At 40.2% G+C, this 20,951-nt stretch overlaps 2 protein-coding genes across 2 annotated transcripts in view; both read right to left on the bottom strand.

The window, feature by feature from the left end:
• fam172a (family with sequence similarity 172 member A) overlaps positions 1-18,741 on the bottom strand; it is a 115,364-nt gene extending 96,623 nt beyond the window's left edge. The window contains exons 1-6 of the mRNA XM_020917606.2: positions 18,645-18,741; positions 17,946-18,066; positions 17,334-17,435; positions 14,438-14,538; positions 6,371-6,436; positions 427-618 (exon numbers count right to left, since the gene is read on the bottom strand). Coding sequence (XP_020773265.1) covers positions 427-618; positions 6,371-6,436; positions 14,438-14,538; positions 17,334-17,435; positions 17,946-18,042 — 558 coding nt within the window. The 5' untranslated portion in view covers positions 18,043-18,066; positions 18,645-18,741. The remainder of the gene's footprint in view (positions 1-426; positions 619-6,370; positions 6,437-14,437; positions 14,539-17,333; positions 17,436-17,945; positions 18,067-18,644) is intronic.
• A 1,180-nt stretch (positions 18,742-19,921) lies between these two features.
• kiaa0825 (KIAA0825 ortholog) overlaps positions 19,922-20,951 on the bottom strand; it is an 88,039-nt gene continuing 87,009 nt past the window's right edge. The window contains exon 23 of the mRNA XM_020917583.2: positions 19,922-20,652. Within this exon, the coding sequence (XP_020773242.1) occupies positions 20,469-20,652 (184 nt within the window). The 3' untranslated portion in view covers positions 19,922-20,468. The remainder of the gene's footprint in view (positions 20,653-20,951) is intronic.

Genomic DNA, 20,951 nt, shown 5'->3' on the forward strand with positions numbered 1-20,951 from the left:
TCACTGTCAACACAAATTCAGAAAAGTAAAGATAATTGGTGGCATGTTAAATGCTGTAAATAATGTAAAGAAATGAGCAGAAAATCTCTTCAAATTGTATTTGCTTCCTACAAATATTTACAATTTTATTTATTTTATTAAAATATTATATAAAAAGTTATTCTTGAATTAAATTATCATATTATTAAATTCTGCTAAATATATCCTTTTAAATATGTGTCTGAACATTCACAAGTTGATTGCTGGTCCAAAATGAGGAAAAAGTGTAAATACATTCAAAACTCAATCTATCATATACATTGTGGATTAATTATAGAGTTTCCCATTGTTTGATGCTAATATAATTTCCCATTAAAACAAAGTAAGATCAAAGAATGCTCTGCCTTTAATGTCTAGAAATGCATATTCTTTTGTTGTGAACATTACCTCTATGGCTCTGGTGATGAAGGGGATCTGCGTTCCTGAGTCCAGGTCCTGGTTGATGATGAGCCTGCGGGCCCACTGTCCGGCCCGCACCACCCCACTGCCCTGGATCAGCACCAGCAGCTTGGAAGGGTTGGAGAGGGCATCATCCGTCACATAGATAAAACTGGTGGGCTCCTCCTCTTTTGCATCCACCTAACACACAAATGATATGTCTCTCAATAGTATTGCAAGGAAAAACTGAACAATTATACACGGAAAACAAATACGAAGGAGCATATTATACAACAAAAGTATGATGGGCACACACACACACACACAGAATATATATGGCAATTAAGTACAGTGACCACGCATTAAAAATACAGTACACATAAATAATTTAGGATTGTCTTGAAAACACATGATTACCTCCGCCAAGGAGGTTATGTTTTTGCCGTTTGTTTGTCTGTTTGTTTGTTTGTCTGTTAGCAACATAACTCAAAAAGTTATGGACCGATTTTGATGAAATTTTCAGGATTTGTTGGAAATGTGAAAAGGAAGAACTGATTTCATTTTGGGGGTGATCCAGAAGAAATCCTGGATTCTGGATCACTGTGAAATTTTAGTTAACATTGTGGTAAATGGGTCCAAAAATTTTGTTTCTCAATATCTCGGTTAATTATTGACCAAACCCCATGAAATTTGACTCCGGGATGGACAATGGGATCCTCCTTCATATTCCAAACGCTGATCCGGATCTGATCCAGAAGACTGATTTTATCGCAATTTATATACAAAATGGGGGTAGTCCTTAGCGGAGGTCTGCGCTCTCTGAGTGCTTTTCTAGTTTAATATGGATTTACACCACCTTTAGTCCTGGATAGGAAAGTCACAATATCACACTTTAATGTTACCATTTTTGTCAGAGTTAACATTGTAATACATCACTCAGTATTGGTTAAGATCTGTGTGCTAGTTTTTGTTTGGGTTCAGTCCTGGTTTAGTCCCAGGTCTGCCATTGTTTAGTTGAACTATAGCCCTAGCCTTAAATAATTTAATTCGCTTTTAAAGAAGGCTCAGTTTGATCCACGGATTCCAGACTCTTGTATTTCGGCATCTAAATATGAAGTCTATCAGAAACTTAGACTCAACTCCAAACACCTCTATAATTAAACATTGTAAGCATAAATTTTTATTTTTGCAAGATATCTGTGCCAACCTTATACTGTATATAAACTACAAGTCAACTTTGTGCACCGTCCATGAATATGTGTGCGTCTGCTGCCTGGGAAAATCTGTGGAGACAGTGTCCATAAAAAGCAATGGGGTGGCAGCTGCAAGAACTTAATCCAAGATGACAAAACAAGGCGAGAGCCAGAGAAAATCTTCATTCATTCCCCTTCCCTATACTTGGTGGCGGTTAATCTTCTTAAAATCTGCGGTCACAAGTTCAACACTATACAGGTGGACACGGACCCACCGCCAACGCACACTCACACTCACTCACACACACACACACACACTCACAGAGGCGGGTGGGCAACAGAAAACCAGAACAGAGCAATTTTCTGGAGGAATAATGAGATAAATAGGGCAGGCAGATAAACCTGTAAAAGTGTATGGGGGCTAATGAAAGGCGCTGTGTCTCTGGCTTGGTGATTTATGGACACTGTTAGCGCTGGAGCTGCTATGCACTAAACACCAGCTCTAGCTAACATCCCTATAAACGCGGCCTGAAAAATGATCACAAGATTTATAAACACTGAAAAAAAAAATAGCTGGGACAGGAAGGTAAAGGGGGGCAAAAACATGCTTACAACAACAAATGGGTGGGATCAAGTGGGTGCTCTGAGGATGGATAAAGAAAAGGAAAGAATAACTCGCAGTTACCATAGTAGAAAAGTCCCCTTCATAAGCACTGAATGCACAACAGATTAGGCATCAGCATGCAGCAGCTCAGGAGCTTTGAAATGACACATCACAATACAGTTCATTTGTGCCAGAAACACTTTTTCATAAACAAAGTGGGCAGAGGATGGGAGGGGACAATTCAAGAGTAAAACCATAAGAGACCAACAAAGACTAATGAGGATAGCGATGTCATCAAATTAAAACTACATTAAAACTTGAGAGTTTGATACCCAATACCAATTTTATTAATGATGATGAATGATTAAAAATGCTCTTTTTTACACAACAGAGTAAGTGCAATTTATATATTGCTACTGTCTTATACTAATTTTGAAAAATTAACTATTCAGGAAACCAACAGTGTTTCCCATTAATACGGAGACTATGGTGGCATAGTATAAAATTGTACACACAGCAATCTAAAATCACAGTCCAAAATAAACTGGATTATAAACAGTATTGGCATAACATAATCAGACTTGGTTGCTTATTGTATTATCGTGAACTGAAAAGAGAGACTACAGTTTAAAAATGACTGATTTAATCATTATAAACATTATTTTGTGCCCCTATAGTCTTAACAAAAGCCAAAGGAAAAGGAAAGACAACATCCAACTTTGTTCTATAATGTAAATATATGATTTTTCAATAGATATTGTTTAAATTAGTATTTTGTTTGATCAAGATTAGTAGTTCATTAAAAGCAAGTTGTTGTTGTTCCATCCATCCATCCATTTTCGTCCGCTTATCCGGGGCCGGGTTGCGGGGGCAGCAGCCTAAGCAGGGACTCCCAGACTTCCTTCACCCCAGACACTTCCTCCAGCTCCTCCGGGGGGACACCGAGGCGTTCCCAGGCCAGCCGAGAGACATAGTCCCTCCAGCGTGTCCTGGGTCTTCCCCGGGGCCTCCTCCTGGTGGGACATGCCCAGAACACCTCCCGAGGGAGGCGCCCAGGAGGCATCCGGAACAGATGCCCGAGTCACCTCAACTGGCTCCTCTCGACGTGGAGGAGCAAGCAGCGGCTCTACTCCGAGCTCCTCCCGTGTGACTGAGCTCCTCACCCTATCTCTAAGGGAGCGCCCATTCACCCTGCGGAGGAAACCCATTTCGAGCGCTTGTATCCGCGATCTCGTCCTTTCGGTCACTACCCAGAGCTCATGACTATAGGTGAGAGTAGGAACGAAGACTGACCGGTAAATCTTCACCACAACGGTCCGATACAGCGACCGCATCACTCCCGAAGCTGCACCGATCCACCTGTCAATCTCCCGTTCCGTCCTTCCCTCACTCGTGAACAAGACCCCGAGATACTTGAACTCCTCCACTTGAGGCAAAGACTCCCCACCCACCCGGAGAGGGCAAGCCACCTTTTTCCGGTCGAGAACCATGGCCTCAGACTTAGAAGAGCTGATCTTCATCCCAGCCGCTTCACACTCGGCTGCAAACCGCCCCAGTGCACATTGCAGGTCCTGGTTCGATGAAGCCAACAGGACAACATCATCCGCAAACAGCAGAGATGAGATCCTGTGGTCCCCAAACCGGACCCCCTCCGGCCCCTGACTGCACCTAGAAATTCTGTCCATAAACACACTGAACAGAACCGGTGACAAAGGACAGCCCTGGCGGAGTCCAACATGCACCGGGAACAGGTCTGACTTACTGCCGGCAATACAGCTCCTGCTCCGGTCATACAGGGACCGGACAGCCCTTAGCAAAGGGCCCCGAACCCCATACTCCCAGAGCACCCCCCACAGGACACCACGAGGGACACGGTCGAATGCCTTCTCCAAGTCCACAAAGCACATGTGGACTGGTTGGGCAAACTCCCATGAACCCTCGAGCACCCTATGGAGAGTGTAGAGCTGGTCCAGTGTTCCACGGCCAGGATGAAAACCACACTGCTCTTCCTGGATCTGAGGTTCGACTATCGGCCGGATTCTCCTCTCCAGTACCCTGGCATAGACCTTACCGGGAAGGCTGAGGAGTGTGATCCCCCTATAGTTGGAGCACACCCTCCGGTCCCCCTTCTTATACAGAGGGACCACCACCACGGTTTGCCAGTCCAGAGGTACTGTCCCCGACCGCCACGCGATGTTGAAGAGGCGTGTCAGCCAAGACAGCCCCACAACATCCAGAGACTTAAGGTACTCAGGACGGATCTCATCCAACCCCGGAGCCTTGCCACCAAGGAGCTTGCCAACCACCTCAGTGACTTCAGCCTGGGTGATGGATGAGTCCGCCTCCGAGTCCCCAGCACAGCCTCCTCCTTGGAAGACGTGACGGTGGGATTGAGGAGATCCTCAAAGTATTCCTTCCACCGCCGGACAACGTCCCCAGTTGAGGTCAGCAGCTCTCCCCCCGCACTGTAAACAGTGTTGGCGAAGAACTGCTTCCCCCTCCTGAGGCGCCGGACGGTTTGCCAGAATCTCTTTGAGGCCGTCCGATAGTCCTTCTCCATGGCCTCCCCGAACTCCTCCCAGCTCCGAGTTTTTGCCTCCGCGACCACACGGGCTGCAGCACGCTTGGCCCGCCAGTACCCCGTCAGCTGCTTCAGGAGTCCCCCGAGCCAGCAAGGCCCGATAGGACTCCTTCTTCAGCTTGACAGCATCCCTTAATTCCGGTGTCCACCACCGGGTTCGGGGATTGCCGCCGCGACAGGCACCACAGACCTTACGCCCACAGCTACGAGTGGCCGCATTGACAATAGAGGCCGAGAATGAAGCCCACTCGGACTCCATATCTCCAGCCTCCCCCGGAATCCGGGAGAAGTCCTCCCGGAGGTGCGAGTTGAAAGTCCCCCTGACAGAGGGCTCCGCCAGACGTTCCCAACAGACCCTCACTATACGCTTGGGTCTGCCAGGTCTTTCCGGCTTCCTCCTCTGCCAGCGAATCCAACTCACAACCAGGTGGTGATCAGTTGACAGCTCAGCCCCTCTCTTCACCCGAGTGTCCAAGACACGCGGCCGGAGATCAGATGACACGACTACAAAGTCGATCATCGACCTCCGGCCTAGGGTGTCCTGGTGCCACGTGCACTTATGGACACCCTTGTGCTCGAACATGGTGTTCGTTATGGACAAACCGTGACTAGCACAGAAGTCCAATAACAAAACACCGCTCGGGTTCAGATCGGGGAGGCCGTTCCTCCCAATCACCCCTCTCCAAGTGTCACTGTCGTTGCCCACGTGGGCGTTGAAGTCCCCCAGGAGAACAACGGAGTCCCCGGTCAGTGCACTGTCTAGTACCCCTCCTCCAAGAAGGGACTCCAAGCACTGCTGTTCGGTTCGGCCCGTAGGCCGACACCACAGTGAGAGACCTGTCCCTGACCCGAAGGCGCAGGGACGCGACCCTCTCGCTCACCGGGGTGAACTCCAACACACAGCAGCTGAGCTGTGGGGCAATGAGCAGGCCCACACCAGCCCGCTGCCGCTCCCCGCGGCCAACGCCAGAGAAATGGAGAGTCCAGCCCCTCTCAAGGAGTTGGGTTCCAGAGCCCAAACTGTGCGTGGAGGTGAGGCCGACTATATCTAGTCGGTAACGCTCAACCTCCCGCACAAGCTCAGGCTCCTTCCCCCCCAGCGAGGTGACATTCCATGTCCCCAGAGCTAGTCTCCATGTCCGGAGATCCGGTCGTCGAGGCCCCGCCGTCGACTGCCGCCCAGGTCTCTCTGCACCGGCCCCATATGGCTCCTCTCACGGGTGGTGGGCCCACGTGAGGACGGCCCCACGTCGCTCCTTCGGGCTAAGCCCGGCCGAGCCCCGTGGGGGAAGGCCCGGCCACCAGGCGCTCGCTGACAAGCACCCACCCCAGGCCTGGCTCCAGGGTGAGGCCCCGGTGACGACAATCCGGGCGACGTAACTGGCCTCTGTGTTGCACTCATCATAAGGGGCTAAGTTGTTGTTGTTCTTGTTTTTTTTTTTTTTTTGACATACCCACTCAAAGCAGTTTGCTTTCACGTATTATTTTATAACAAAACACACATTACAATAACAGCAGGAGCCAAAGTAATTTAATAATAAAAGAAGGTGTATGTTTCTTGGTGTGGGTACTTACTGGCAGGTAAACTCTAGTCATGTTGCACTGTGTCTCCAACAGCTCATAAACATACTGAGTGATAATCTGTTGAAAAGAAAAGACAAACAAAAGTAGTTATTTGACACTGATGAATTTTGCAAAGGTTTTCCATCGCACCACCTCCTTGACAAGACGCCTTCCTTTTATCAATAGTTAAAACAAGTACATTCACTTATGATGCTATGTGGATGAATTTATTTTACATTTTACTGGTGGAGAGTTTGTCAAATTCTTTTCTCCATGAAGACATTATTGCTTTTCCTGGAAAGATTCACAGTATAGTAATAAACCTTTCTATCTTCATGGAGACCAAACCAAACCAAGTTACAAATCAGAACTGTGAAGAGGCAACCCAGCTCACAGTCAGAATGCCTGTTTTTCTAGGTATTTTTGAGCTCTAAAACCATCTGGAATTTAATAAAAGTAAAATGGAGCTGTTTAATGTTATATTGTGGAACTTTCATGGAACAATGACATATCCGTAGAAAAAAGAAGGTGACGGACCCCCAATCAAAAAGTTACACTTACACAGTGCACCTTTAACTGTATAATAAGAGCGGCAAGACCAGTTTAGTGAGTTTATGCGTAGATATTTAGGAATTTCTGGTGTATAAAATCTGTATACAAAAATGGGGATAAACATCAGGTCTCCATGACTTAAATCCTGATCAACCACATGGTTTAATATTCAGATGTGGGTTATGGTTAGGGTTTAGGTTAAGGTTATCCTAAATATGGCTAAAGTTAGGATCAGTCTCCAGGAAATAAATGTAAGTCAGTGTATTGTAGCCATTACATCTAAGCCCAACGGGTGAGTGCATGTGTGTGTGAATGGGAAGCACTGTGTAAAAGAGTGTTAAGGTTGTAAGTGCCAGGAGAGGAAATCTGCTCTACGGACACTGGTCTGATGTAAGTTATGTTTATCCTTGCAGCCAAAGCACTAAAGAACCTTGTATACCGAGTCATTCCAGCCCCAGGACAAACCTTTCATGGTTGAGTGGCATTAACAATTTTCTTTTCCATTTTACAGTGCTTTTCAGAACCCTTTTTCACTTTTCCTGGTTTAGGTACAGCTTAGAAGAGAACAGGGTATTGTGATTTTGTTCATCAGAGCTGCGTATGTGTATTTGCATTGGACATTACTATTGGATTATTTGCTCAGCTCGAGTCCTACTGGAGTTGGCAACATCTCTCTGAACTAACTTTAGCCAAGTGTGACAATGCACTGGTCACACTAGCCAGAAAAATCTGCAAAAATAACATACTTGGACAAGAAAAAAAAACATTTAACAAACTGTCTAGTACGTGATAAATATAATATTAATGGACAATCATACCATTATTAATCCCATGTATGTCCATTGAAACAATTTAAGTGTATGTATAAGGTGGTAACTAACAGAAATCATACAAGGCCAGGTATAACTCAACTGAAAAAAAACAAAGCTGAGCAAAAATACACTATTAAAGATTAAGACTCCTAATTCCTATCTGTTTTGATTCACTTGCATATTGTGAACATACTCAGTAATAGGAACAATAATTTGACAGTGTATTTAGTTACAGAATACTGAATGCCTGAATTACAATATATTTTGTAATGTATACAGATACACAGGTCAGAGTACTGTATTCTGAATACGCAACTGTTGTTTCACTGTTTGTTATCCATTTCATTAGGGATGAAAAAAATCACACATGCACTCACTACAAGAACGGTGCTTTGTGTTTTTTTCACTAGTTCTGTGTAGTCTGAAGCTTAAATTTTGTGCTCAAGTACTGGAATGTATTTATCTGATTTAAGGAAAGTAACTGTATTCTGAATACTACCAAATGAAAGAGTAACTGTACTGAAATGCAGTTACTCAAAATGACTATTGTAAATACAGTATTGTCGGTACATGTATTCGGTTACTTACACCCATCACGATAACACATTTTGAAGTGCAATATATTGATATGGAGAATATAGATGATAAAGGATAATACTTGAAACTAATTCAGAGCAGTTTTATACCACAAAAACTATTCTAAATCTACTATACGGTTAAAAAAAAAAAAAAACACACTGCAGTAACTAAAGGGCAGAACGAAACACTTTAGTTTGAATCTGTAATGAATCAGTTTATTAACTGAACCTTCTATGGCTCAAATCTTATAATATAGCCAAAAAATAACCATAAAATTTTCCAGTAGTGCAAAGAAAAAGTAATAATATACTGCTCCAGCTTTCATACTAAAAGATAAGTCAAAGTTATTTTAAAGCACTGGACATACTTGAGACATACATGTTTTCTGTATTTTTGTCTAAACCTGAGAAAATTTCTCTGAAGCATGTATCACACAACTGCCTGCTGTGCCAGACCTGGAGGACGGCGTCTCAGCAGCTGATCAGTGCAGTGAGACAAGCCTCTTCGTCACCTAATTACCTGTGTGTTATTAGGGCTTAATGAAATGCCAGCAGGAAGCTACACTGAGTGCCTTCATTGTCTACAATACAGGCTTAACACATGAGGAAACAAAGGCACACCACAAACTCTTATGTATGTGGAGTACTCACTCTATATATTCTTTCCATTAATTTTTTGTTTTTGTTTTACCTGATGCCTTAAATATGTTTGTGTGTATGTTTTTATTCATGCAGTAACATTGTACAGTAAGCACTAACCAAAAAGAAATATGAATTGTACAACATTATTGAAGAAAATGCAAATTTCCACCTGTAGTCCCACCTCTACGCGCAACTATACTAGTCTTCTTTTTTTAGTTGTTTGACTTTTTTTTCATAGCTCCGGTGTATCTTTTTATGCGTTTAACTTAATATCATAATATTGTAGTACCCCAAATTCTTAAACTATTAAACTTGAATACAACACTACAGCAAGAACAGTATTCTTGATTACTCATTTACACTGAGTTCCAACATTTTAATGGACCAAGATCAAGGTTGAAAGAAGAAGAGTGAAAAGGGTTTCTAAGCACTTGCTAAGTTGATGAAGATGAAGTGCTGCAAGTCTCCTAAACTTTGAATTATTTTGTATACAAATTGTGCTATACAAATAAACCTGCCTTGCCTAAATAAAAAAGGGTTTTACTGCAGGTGAGGTGAAATGTTTGCACAAATCTCAAGAGTTTAGGGATAAATTGTGTTTCAATCAAGTCACAAACCACTGACAGTAATCCTTAGATCTAGATTAGTTGTAGTTATCAGTGGCAAATGTCTGAAAAAAATACAAAATGCATTCACACAACACATTTTCAGGAGCCTGTGATAAATATGAACATTCATGGTTCTGTTTAGGTGTTTAATTTTCAATTAAAATGGTGAGTGTGAGTAACTAAAAAACTGTCAAGTTAATGCTGGCTAGTTTGTATTGTAACTGTAATATTTCAGAGCGATTTGTTTAAGACTACAAATCAGTAGTAATAATAACTCACCAGTTATAGGTCCAAGTAAGTCAGTTTGTGAAATGTCTCTATATGACAATAAATGTGACCAGAAACATGTTTCATTTAATACTGTGTCTGCAGTATAGTGTGTGCGTGTGTGCGTGTGTGTGTGTGTGTGTGTGTGAGAGAGAGAGAGAGAGAGAGAGAGAGTGCAAGCACACATAACTGATGCACACTGTACCTCTTGTCTCACAAGTCCAGGACCCTCTCCAAAAGCCACTTAGCCATAAGAAACAGAGAGCACGGAGAGGCTTCTAAAGCTGTTTATATAATGAGAGTAAAAGAGCAGCTCTGCCATATCACTGACTGCACCCAGGAAAAGCATTCCTCTTCTCCAGAGAATAGAGAGGAAAAGAAAAGGAAAAGAAGATCCCCTCAAACAATACACAACAACAACAGTAGCAACAGCAGCGGAGCATCCTCACAGGCGGGATAAAATGAAGTGCATGAGGCAATAGAAAGGTTGTTTATTTTAAGTCGGCCTTATGTACCAACAGTAAGTAGTATCAAAATAGGCCCCATTGTTGTGAATTTATGATCTGTCAGTCCAAGAGAGAAACAAAGAGAGAGAGAGAGAGAGACTGGAGTGTATCCCATGAGGTCTCTGTCATTCTTGTGTCAGAGGAAACAGAGCTCCCCAGGGGAAGACAGTTCTCAGGCATTCACTGACAGAAGCACTGTTTACACTGCTGACTGCTGTTGTAGCCTCTCCTTAACACCATCCTGTAATGACCTTCTCACTCATGTGTTAGACCAGCGGACACAATGAGCCTCTCTGTATACTGTGCACCTAAAGTAGCAATATAACAATAATATAAAACACCAAATTTTAATTAAAGATGCAGCATGTAACTTTTCAAGTGGAGGGTCTGTCTTCATGGAGATTAATATATTACTTATTTATTATTATTTGGCCTGAAATGTGTATGTCACTAAAATTGTTTATCATCCATTTATGCAACAATTTTTATTGCTCAAAAACACACTAAGCACTAATTTATACCACTGACACCATAACCATAAAGCAGGATGTTCCCATTAAAACCTTTTCTAAATGTACAAAAAAACAACAACAAAAAAAACAACAACAAAAAAAACACATGAGCTCCAACTAATAAATAACTGAATGAAACACTTAAGTCATGATACAAATTAATTATTCCAAGCCTCAACAGCTCAAATCTATTGTTATCGACTAGTAAAAAAACTACATGCATTAAATCCAGAACCCCAAAAAGTAATGTCCATCTCTCAGTTATAACAGTAAAACAAGTCAATATACTGATTATCATGACAGGACTACTTGCACTCTTACTGCGTGCAGACCACCTCTCCACAGACCTGACCAGTAAAATAGTATAGTGACATTTACTGTTTCCAAGGAGATATTAAGTTTATTCTGAAACATTCCCACAATTATCTCCATAGAGACAAACAGAGCCCAGACACTCCACAAAGTTACATATAGTGCATCTTTATATAAAGATTGCACTCTTTCTTCCAATTCATTAGTTATATTCTCCCTCATCAAATATCCTGCACCTCAGTCTCTCTCAGCCGAGTATATCTGCCTATATGTCAGTGTTCCCTTCTCTGCAAGGGAAAGCTGAAGCAGCACTGATGAAGTGTTTGGGGAATGGAGACATGATAGGAGCCAGTGAATCAGTTCGGACAGCTGTCATTTACAGTTCCACTTTAAAGAGATCCTATTAACTCCCAACAAAGAGCTCTGTGACTTGTATAGGGCCTCAGGGTATTTTGAGGGTACCGACAAAACATCTACTCATACCTTCCATCGGCAAAAATATTTAACTTAATTTTTAGATTAAAGTTATAGTTGTAAAAATAGTACTGTAACATATGCTATGTTAAGAGCATACAGACAGCTGTAAAATATCTGGTAATGTACAGTTAGCAGTATGTTATATGCCATAGACACTGAATTAAACGAATGTAGACAGTCATTTTCTAGACAAAAGATAACAAAGCTGTGTCACAGTTGTCCTGTGTATTACTGTCTGATTAATGTGCAATTATCCCATAATGCTGCATGACCAAGTCTAAATGTTTCATCTGCAGCGTGAAGCTTTTCATTGACAAAGACAGTTACAGTGGGCTACATCAAAATGAGTGTTTATTATCTCATGTGCTGTAGCCTGGGACAGTACAAAACACAAACTGAATCATTTGGAAACATGTAATGTCAGTCCTGCCCACAAAAGACAACTAATTAGAATAACATAGAAATAGCAGAAATGCTCTTATTCTTAGCTTAAAGCCCAGAACACACATTTACTGAAATGTAAAAGGACCAGTAAGAAAGAATAAAGACAGAGAATGCCTGAGACTGGGATAGATGGAGAGAGAAAGAGAGCTTCTAATGCAGCCATCTGGCTGGCTTTACATCATTATAATATTCTGATTCAGTGTGTGTCTGTGTCCACAGTGTGTGTGTTCAGAAATTTGTGAGTGCCTTCCATTCCACAGATGCAGGCAGAGCAGTGAAGAATCCTCATTTATTAACAGCTTAATAGAGCTCCATCTGGGCCAGACCCTATGCTTCAGTGCTATCACACATATTCATCAGAGAATCAGAGAAATCACAGAGACCACGACTGACACCTGCACGGGCAGAGGTGACCCTCCACACTGTGCATAACACATGTAAATCTATCAGCTTCAGCTGGCCCTGTTCAAATCCAACTAACTCATCTATTATTACCAGTGTCATTTCAGACCAAACTTAGTGTGAGATGAAATGAAGCGGGACAAAACTGGCATAATAGACTAAAATGTCAGTATTTATGAATTGTTCATTTCAAGAAAATATCTTGAAGGCTACAGCAAACATTGATATAATTTTAAATTTCATTTCTATAACCTGATAGATGACAGCTTGTGTACACAGGACATTTCTCAATTATAGTAAAAATGTTCTGGCGATTTTAAAGTATGTTTGCAAAACATATTTTGTCCTATATGTAGAATAAAAAGATATGATTTACTATACACTTTGAGCTCACATTTTGTGTCTATTTATTTCATTTGGTTGGAGGCCATCACACATACTCCTCTCCCTCCTTCTATGTGTCTCTCCATTCAGACGAAGCTGAAGTGCAAATTGGACATCTGGTGCTGTGATGTGTCTGACAATACAGGCCTCCCCAGCCCCCTATCAGGCATACACAACCATAAACATCCATGGACACACACACGCACACACACAGACAGGGGCCTCCAGCATACTGTACGACAGTGAACAGAACAAGAAGGTGAACAAAATAGAAGTTAGAAGGTGTTTAAAGCTATGGTCAGCACAGAGCTAACTAAACCTTAGGAGTCAACATTAGAGGACATATATACTGACATAATCATATGGACAAAGTGCTACCCATCTATCCAGGGACAGATCATTCTACATGGACACCCAGCAACCCACTTACTACAAATTAGCCTTGGTGTGGACATATAAACAGAGAATGTAACACAATGAAAGGCTGTCTGAGTTAATTAATATTAAGCAAATTATTTGCTCTGACAGTGACAAAACATTTATACTGAGGGTGTGACATTTTTTGGATTATCTGGCCTTCAGGATGTATGGGTTTATATTTGAATTTATAATTATTTCCTTTTTTCTGTACTCTTTCAAAATGTTTATTGCTGAGCCTTTTTAGATGTTTGCCAGATAGAGCCTAAGCAGCCAACACAAGAGAGCGAAAACATTTTACAGGATGCTCTTCTCAAAGGAGTGCCTGTATACCTGCACGAGAAATAATAAAACACCAGGTAATCCTACAAACAAACACATCACTTTGCTTTGAACATCAAAGAATATGAACAACAATTAAAAGTTACACATGACTAGTGGATGCAAATGAAAGTGAAAAAGTGATTACAAAGAACATTTGTCTCATTATCTTAATGCAAACTGTGAGTGCTCTGTAGTATGACTGCTTTAAAAGGAAGTTAATGCAAAGTGCTGCAACCCCTATATTTTTTTAAGAAAAACACTTGTATCACTTTGTTTTACTTGAAGCTTAACGACTTCCAACCTCACAAATAAATCATGAGCAATAATGGTGGGGTAAGTTCTAGTAGTAGAAGTAGTAGTAGAACAGGTATTGGTCTACAGAGAATACTATAAATGTTGGCACATCCATAATTCTTGTATAGCAATAAGAATCTTTTACACAAATCTTAAGAATGTTTATTACTAGGCCTGTCACAATAACAAATTTTGAAGTGCGATATTTTGCTGAAGTAAATACAAACAATACACGATATTATTACCACTAATCAAAATGATCCTCAAAAAAAAAATAAAATAACAGAATGCAACCCTTAAATAGTCAGTTTGTGTCTATAATGAGTCATAGTAGTTAATAATTCAACCTTCTACAGCTCAAATCTTATCAGAGTACAGAAAAATAAACAAAAATTATCCACTAGAATAAAGAAAAAGTCCCTATGCAAAAATATTGTTCCATCTAACATATATTGAACAATAACTTGATATAGCATTTATAATCAGTGCAGTATTGATCGTAACCCATGTATTACACTTTTATTTTTTCTGTTTTGGATGCATGTTACCTCTCCAAGGGCTTCATAGCGTTTTTGGTTCCAGCGGTGGAGATCCTCTCTGGCGTTGAATACAAAAGGTTCCCCAGTCCTGATATGCCTCAGCTGACCATCTGAGAAGAAGAGATGGTCAAGAATTTTGCTTCATTTTCATTCAAATCTAATATTTCATAGAGACAGGTAGTTTGGACTTTGTGTAGTTGAGCTTTAAAATAGAGATTAAGTAAATATCTAATGGATTTTTTTCTGACAAGCATTATGATTGAGATTAGATTCACAATTTATCATTTTAAAATCAGGATTCCGTTCAAAGTTCATATTTTAAAGATATCAAGGTCCGACATTTGAGATAAGACTCAAGTTTTATCTGCTAAACTACTGCAAGGATCCAATGCATTTCAGAGCATGTTTATAGAGGTCTAAGCTACAGAGTTAGCAGGTTTTATATATTTTCATTTTCAGAAGAAATAATGTTACTTTGATAATTGCAATCTTTGTAATTTGTTAATTGCGACTATTTATATTGTGGTATATTGCAGCCCTACTTTGTAAGACACAGTTTCTTCTTATTGTGTTTTATAACTCTTTTCTCATCGCTGGTATGTATAGGTTCTGTGTGTAATACAAATACATTTCAGGTAACCAATACATTCTGGGTGGCAACCTGAATGACAAAAAATACATTTCTCTTTCACAGCCTCTTTACTCCGACATGTCTCCCCATCATGCCTCCTCTCTATATTCTGACCAAGTGCTGTAAGTGGTACTCACTCCATTCAATAGCCAATAATAGCAGTAAAAAGAGAGTCGAGCTGTAGTTCATAATTATAGTAACTGTAAATAACACAGTGCACCAGAAAAATAAGGTGGGGTAAAGTAGCAAATGAGGTCATTAAAAAGCTGTGCTATTGGAAGTTGTTTGTAGTGAGTTATGGCACCGTTGCAACACACAAAATTGTCTGAGAGGAAAAAAATATCCATTTGCAGCCATGATACAGTGTAAATTATAGGAAAACTAAAATAGCAGTAAAACATCTATGAATGTCACCTTTGTAGGACAGAATGCCTGGTTTATTCCTTAACAATGAGTCCATATATTCTCCAGTTGACAGTGCACCACAACTATTGTGTGTTTAATTTAATTTTGACCTTTATAACTGCAGAGCCTAAAAGAGCAATCCAGGAAAAGGGGGCACATATTTACCTATTGGCTTCGGGCTATCATAATGTTCCAGATATTTGAGAACTTAAGTCTATTGTAATATGTAAATTTGTCATCAGCATTAACATTTTTACTGTTATAACCCCTCTATCAATGCAGAAACCTAACCTGCTGCATATTGCCTCAGTTGTTACGGTTGTTAGACAACTTGTAAATGTGAGCATGTTTGTCACAAAGTTAAATTTAAAAGTAGACTTGTGTGCCTTGGAGAAATTGCAGGCAATGGGCATAAAGTTAAAGTAAAGCAGAGGAAAAAAGTACCTTGAAGAAAATCAATTATGCATTCATGGTGGTGTGATGATCTAAACACTAGTGCCTAAGAGGAGGAAGAGAGGAGCTATAAATGAAATCTAACAGAAAGTCGACCACGTGTATGTGTGGCGGTTTGGGGGAGGGCTGGGGGTGATCAGCTTCATTGCCTCCCCCAACGCATCCTCTCAGAGGAATAACGTTTTACCAACTTTTCTTCTCCTTTTCAGTCATAATTAGCATTCTGTTCTCAATTTGGCCGCTTAATTAGGTGTACATAACCTTGGATTTCCAGTAATGGAAAACCGGAGGGCTAGTGAGATGAAGCCATCATCTTCAGTGATTAAGATACCTGCAAACTATTGTACACAGGCTCGTCTGTATTCACATCATTACATGGTCAAATTAACATTTTTGTTCCACCTGGCTCAGTCAAAGGTAGCCTGGGTATAGCTAAAGAAATGCCTGCTAGCCAGAGTGACTGTGAACTGACATACTAGAGACACTGCCTGAGGGCTATCGAGGCTTTAATAGAAAAGACACCCTTCAAAAACAAGTAAACTGGAAAGCCATACCGATAGTCGGATGGTTGGAGATGTCCTTTTATTTTGTGAGCTCAGTAGGTTGAGTGTGTGGGGGTTTTATTTGGGAGATTTTTAAAGGATGGGGCCAGTAAAAGATGCAAGAAAGGTGGTAAAAAAGCAGAAGGATGCAGGGTTTGTGAGAGTGAGTGGCTGCATGGCAGAGTGAGCTGTGACTAGGGCAGGCAGAGGAAGAGGCTGGTGCCACACTGATGGCTGAGGGGTAAGTCTCTGGTGTGTCTGTTTTTAGGCACAGCGAGGTTATGCAAATACTACGTCAGGCGCAGGGCAAGGCTGAGTAGGTTACTGACGGGCCGTAGAGTACACAACATGTCCCCCACTCAGCCAGCCAGACAGCCAGCAGAGACACTGACAGAGAACAGAGGGGGAGAGAGGGAGAGAGGGAGAGAGAGAGAGAGAGAGAGAGAGAGAGAGAGAGAGAGAGAGAGAGAGAGAGAGAGAGAGAGAGAGAGAGAGAGCAGGGAAAACAACTAAAGGGGAATATTAAGAGCCAGAGGAACAACCATGGCCACAGTAACTATAACTCACTGACTCTTTCTGCCTGGTCTAATTAAATCCACATAGACCTAGAGACTGGTGTGGTGAATTAGCCTTGGCTGTGATACATATTAGTCTATGATTAAGCTTATAAAGGAGATTAGTAATTGTCTAACTTTTAAGATCTGATACTATAACATAGACATCAGTGACTTCATTGGAGTCATTGTTTATTCATGTGACAACATTTTATATCTCTCTGGCACTGTAGCCCTGACATAAATGCAAAAATAATTCAGTGCAATCAAAACAGGTCACAAGATTCTACAAATGTGTGAGGAGATATTTTATGGCTTACTTTCATTGAAGGCATATTCAAACTCCTCAAGTGTTTTGGGGAAAGTAAATGGTGGCTCATCTTTCTTCATCAGCTCATCCAAGTCTATTCTTGAAAGTAAATCTAAGAAAAACAAACATGTCAAGAATAATAAACATTGTATGGCATTGAGAGTCATTTCATATTATCATGTCATTATGATCAATAACCCAAATTATTTTCAATACAAACCTAGACTTAGATAACAGCAAAATATTTATATGGTCTACTCTTAAAGGTGCACTAACTTTTTCTGGTGGAGTATTTGCTACCGGTTTGTCTTCAATTATTGCTTTGCCTGGGATGTTCGACAAGAAGATATTCAATGGATACCCTTTATCCTTTATCCAGTTACAGGTGTTTTTCTGTTTTTTTTTCAATACTGTGACCAACACACATTATTACTGTGAGCAGGGTTGCCTCTTCATAGAACTGACCAATAACTTAGACGTTCTAGGCAATGCAATAACATGTCAAAACACACAATTACACGGTGCACCTTTAAGTACATGTAGTTGGATATAGTTTGAATGGTGTATTAAACAGCAAAAACACAATAGCAAATTCACCACTGCAAAAGACTCTACTCTTCACCTTTGAGCGCAGTAGTTTTCTCCCTGTCCTCCTGGGAGACCTGGGCCATAGTAACAATCCAGAAGATTGAAAGTAAAACACAGTGATCAAGGAGCATGGATCTCAGCCTCTAGGATGTTCTCTGTCAAAGTAAATAAAATAGACACTTCTGAATGTTTTGACCATATAAACCATATGTAAACATTTACAGTCCATGTCATTAACATACTGTATGGTCATTAAGAAGTACAGTCAGAGTGTGTCAAGTAATGGTTCCAAATACAGCATTGTCACATGACTGCATACTTAAAAACAACCATATATATTATAGATTAGCCCACCAAAAGATTTAGCTGCCTGTTACTTAGTCAATTACATGAAGCCAATGTGATTTAAAGCTGTCAAAACAAACCTAGCACACGTGCAAAACAAAGTTAGCACAATGGTTAGGCTAGCCAACTTCTATTCGAATACTCATCTTTATTGAGACAGTAGAGGACAGCTTATAAAATATGTAAAGACAGAGTGAAACTATTTATTAAGTAGGGTATGTGTAAGTGTTTTGAAACTTCACAATGTGGACATTGGTTTAACACAGCTATGACTTTAGAGCAGGGAGCTAAATGTGCTTTATATGCGTTTATTTCCCTTTAAAAAGATGGACAAGAGCTTGCATAGCGAAAATCAGATGCATGCATGTTTTTAGTTTCACTCACGAACCATCAGTGCAGGCGCTTCTCCATTCGCGGCTGCTTCCTTGATTTTTTCAAACAGGAAGGACTCTGAGCGGAGCAGCATGGAGCAGCGAAACTTCCGGGTTACCGGGGCAACGGAGTAGAAGAGAAATTTAAAGAGACAGTAGCACTTCAACTGTGACCGTATTTCTAAAGGTATTTTACAGAATTTTGAAGGAACTGGCAACACAAACATATGGAGAACTGAAGTTGACATGTACAAATCGTATTTAAGGCAAAGGAGAAATGCAATTTGTCAACTGGACCAAAGTATATTTGGTCAAAACGTATTCCACCAAATATACTTTTGTCCAGTTAACAAATTGAATTTCTACTTTTGCAATGGATTCTTTCTGGACGACTGAGAGATTTTACACAAAATCGTATTTAAATAATTCAAATAAACACTTTGCTTAATGAAATGAAATGAAAATGAAAATTTGCAAATAATCAAATATATCTATATCTATCTATCTATCTATCTATCTATCTATCTATCTATCTATCTATATTATATATATATATATATATATATATATATATATATATATATATATATATATATATATATATATATATATTCATTTCATTATTTGCATCCTGTCTGTAAAGGCCTTCTGAAACCAATGAGCTCCAGGAGGTTTCCCTTGTGGGTCAATAAGATTAGTCTAAGATCATCCGTTTGACAGTGACATTACTTTGGTTGATCAGAATGTTCTCCATTTAATAGCAGTTAGCACTTTAGCTTTCATTTTCATTCAGGTTTTTTTGGAGAGGAAAGGTGTTCAAGTTTTTAATTCATGTCAAATAATATCCTCTTTCACAGTGGAAAGGGGATATTATTTGAGATGCTTATGCTTTTAACATGCCCAACATTTTAATAAATCTCAATGAAGCACAGCAGAATAAAAGGAAAAGCATAATTTGCTTCCAAGTATCATACAATACAAAAAGGCAAAGGCTTTTGTTCAATGTCCACTCCTCAGATACCCTCATACAACTTACTCAATGTCAACTTTTTAAAGGTGTGTATTCTAGTAGTGTGAAGGTGCCATCACATATATAATAGAAGATAGTACAAATCTAATGAAGCGTTGATGAAAAAGGTAATACAGCTCAAAATTGCTGATAGTGCAGATTTTGAAAGGAAATAAAAGTCAAACATTAATTATTGACACAAAATTGATCACACAAAAAAGTTCAATTTTAAATTGTATTTAACTCATAAATAACAAAAGCACTCATTCTACAAAAATAAAGAATTGCAATATTTCTCAAGATTAAATAAAAGTATCGTAAGATCATATAAAACAGTCATTGTCCCTTTTAGAACGAACAGCATTTTGGAACATACGGCGATAAAAATACAGAGCATACATATATATATTTTATATTTATTAAACATAATATTCTAAGTTCTCTTTCAGGAGGCAGGAGAAAGTCTGCTGACACCTGTATCTTTACAGTTGCTGTCTGTAGAAACTCCCACTCCCTCCTAAGATCACACAGTCCTGTCTTGTCCTAGGCAAACAAATCCACGCTCACCATTTCCCAGAACTGATTTCAGGAGGTGTGCTCCACAAGGATGAGATATGTCTGATGCAATGTGAAAAAGCAGAAACCAGAGATTGTCGCTAGTGCAAAATAAGAGAAGCTACATGTCTGTCATGTTTGCTGTTCGTAATTTTTTCTTTTTCCTTACACCAACTTGTCACTCGCAGACCAAATGGTGGTTTGCCAGTTTGTGAGCTGCGACTTGGTATAAAAAGCAACATTTACAACATAGTAAAAATCCTAGCCGCATGGACAGTTATTGGGCAGTGCTTTTATCGACTGCTAGTGCTTCCCCCTGGGTGTCTTCTCCCTGTTGCTCGACTGCTTCAGAAAGATCCCGTTGTCCCGAGTTACTGTTGTAAACAAAATACACTCGCCGAAGATCTTCAACCATAGTTCTCTCTTCATCATCCAGCTCAGCATCACCTCGCATCTCCCACCTGGAAAACACACAAGGAATCCTTATGTAATTGAGTTTAAAAAGTGAAAGTATGTTTATATTCTTTAATCATTCATTAATTTTTAAAATCTTTCTCCTTGCTTTAAATCCACAACCCTAGTGGCTCAGCAACTGTATATAAACGGCATACTAATTTTATATTTGAATGCAAGTGTGTCTGTGTTTGTATACAATATTTCACACATAACAGGTTTACGACACAGTGTGACTCTGAGTGCGAGGAACACTGTGTTCAGCATACATCTGAAAACTGCAGCTTACCAACACCCGACTTTTACA

Source organism: Boleophthalmus pectinirostris, unplaced genomic scaffold, assembly GCF_026225935.1.
Source record: "Boleophthalmus pectinirostris isolate CB_2022bp ecotype Guang Dong unplaced genomic scaffold, ASM2622593v1 HiC_scaffold_4, whole genome shotgun sequence".
Lineage (NCBI taxonomy): Eukaryota > Metazoa > Chordata > Actinopteri > Gobiiformes > Gobiidae > Boleophthalmus > Boleophthalmus pectinirostris.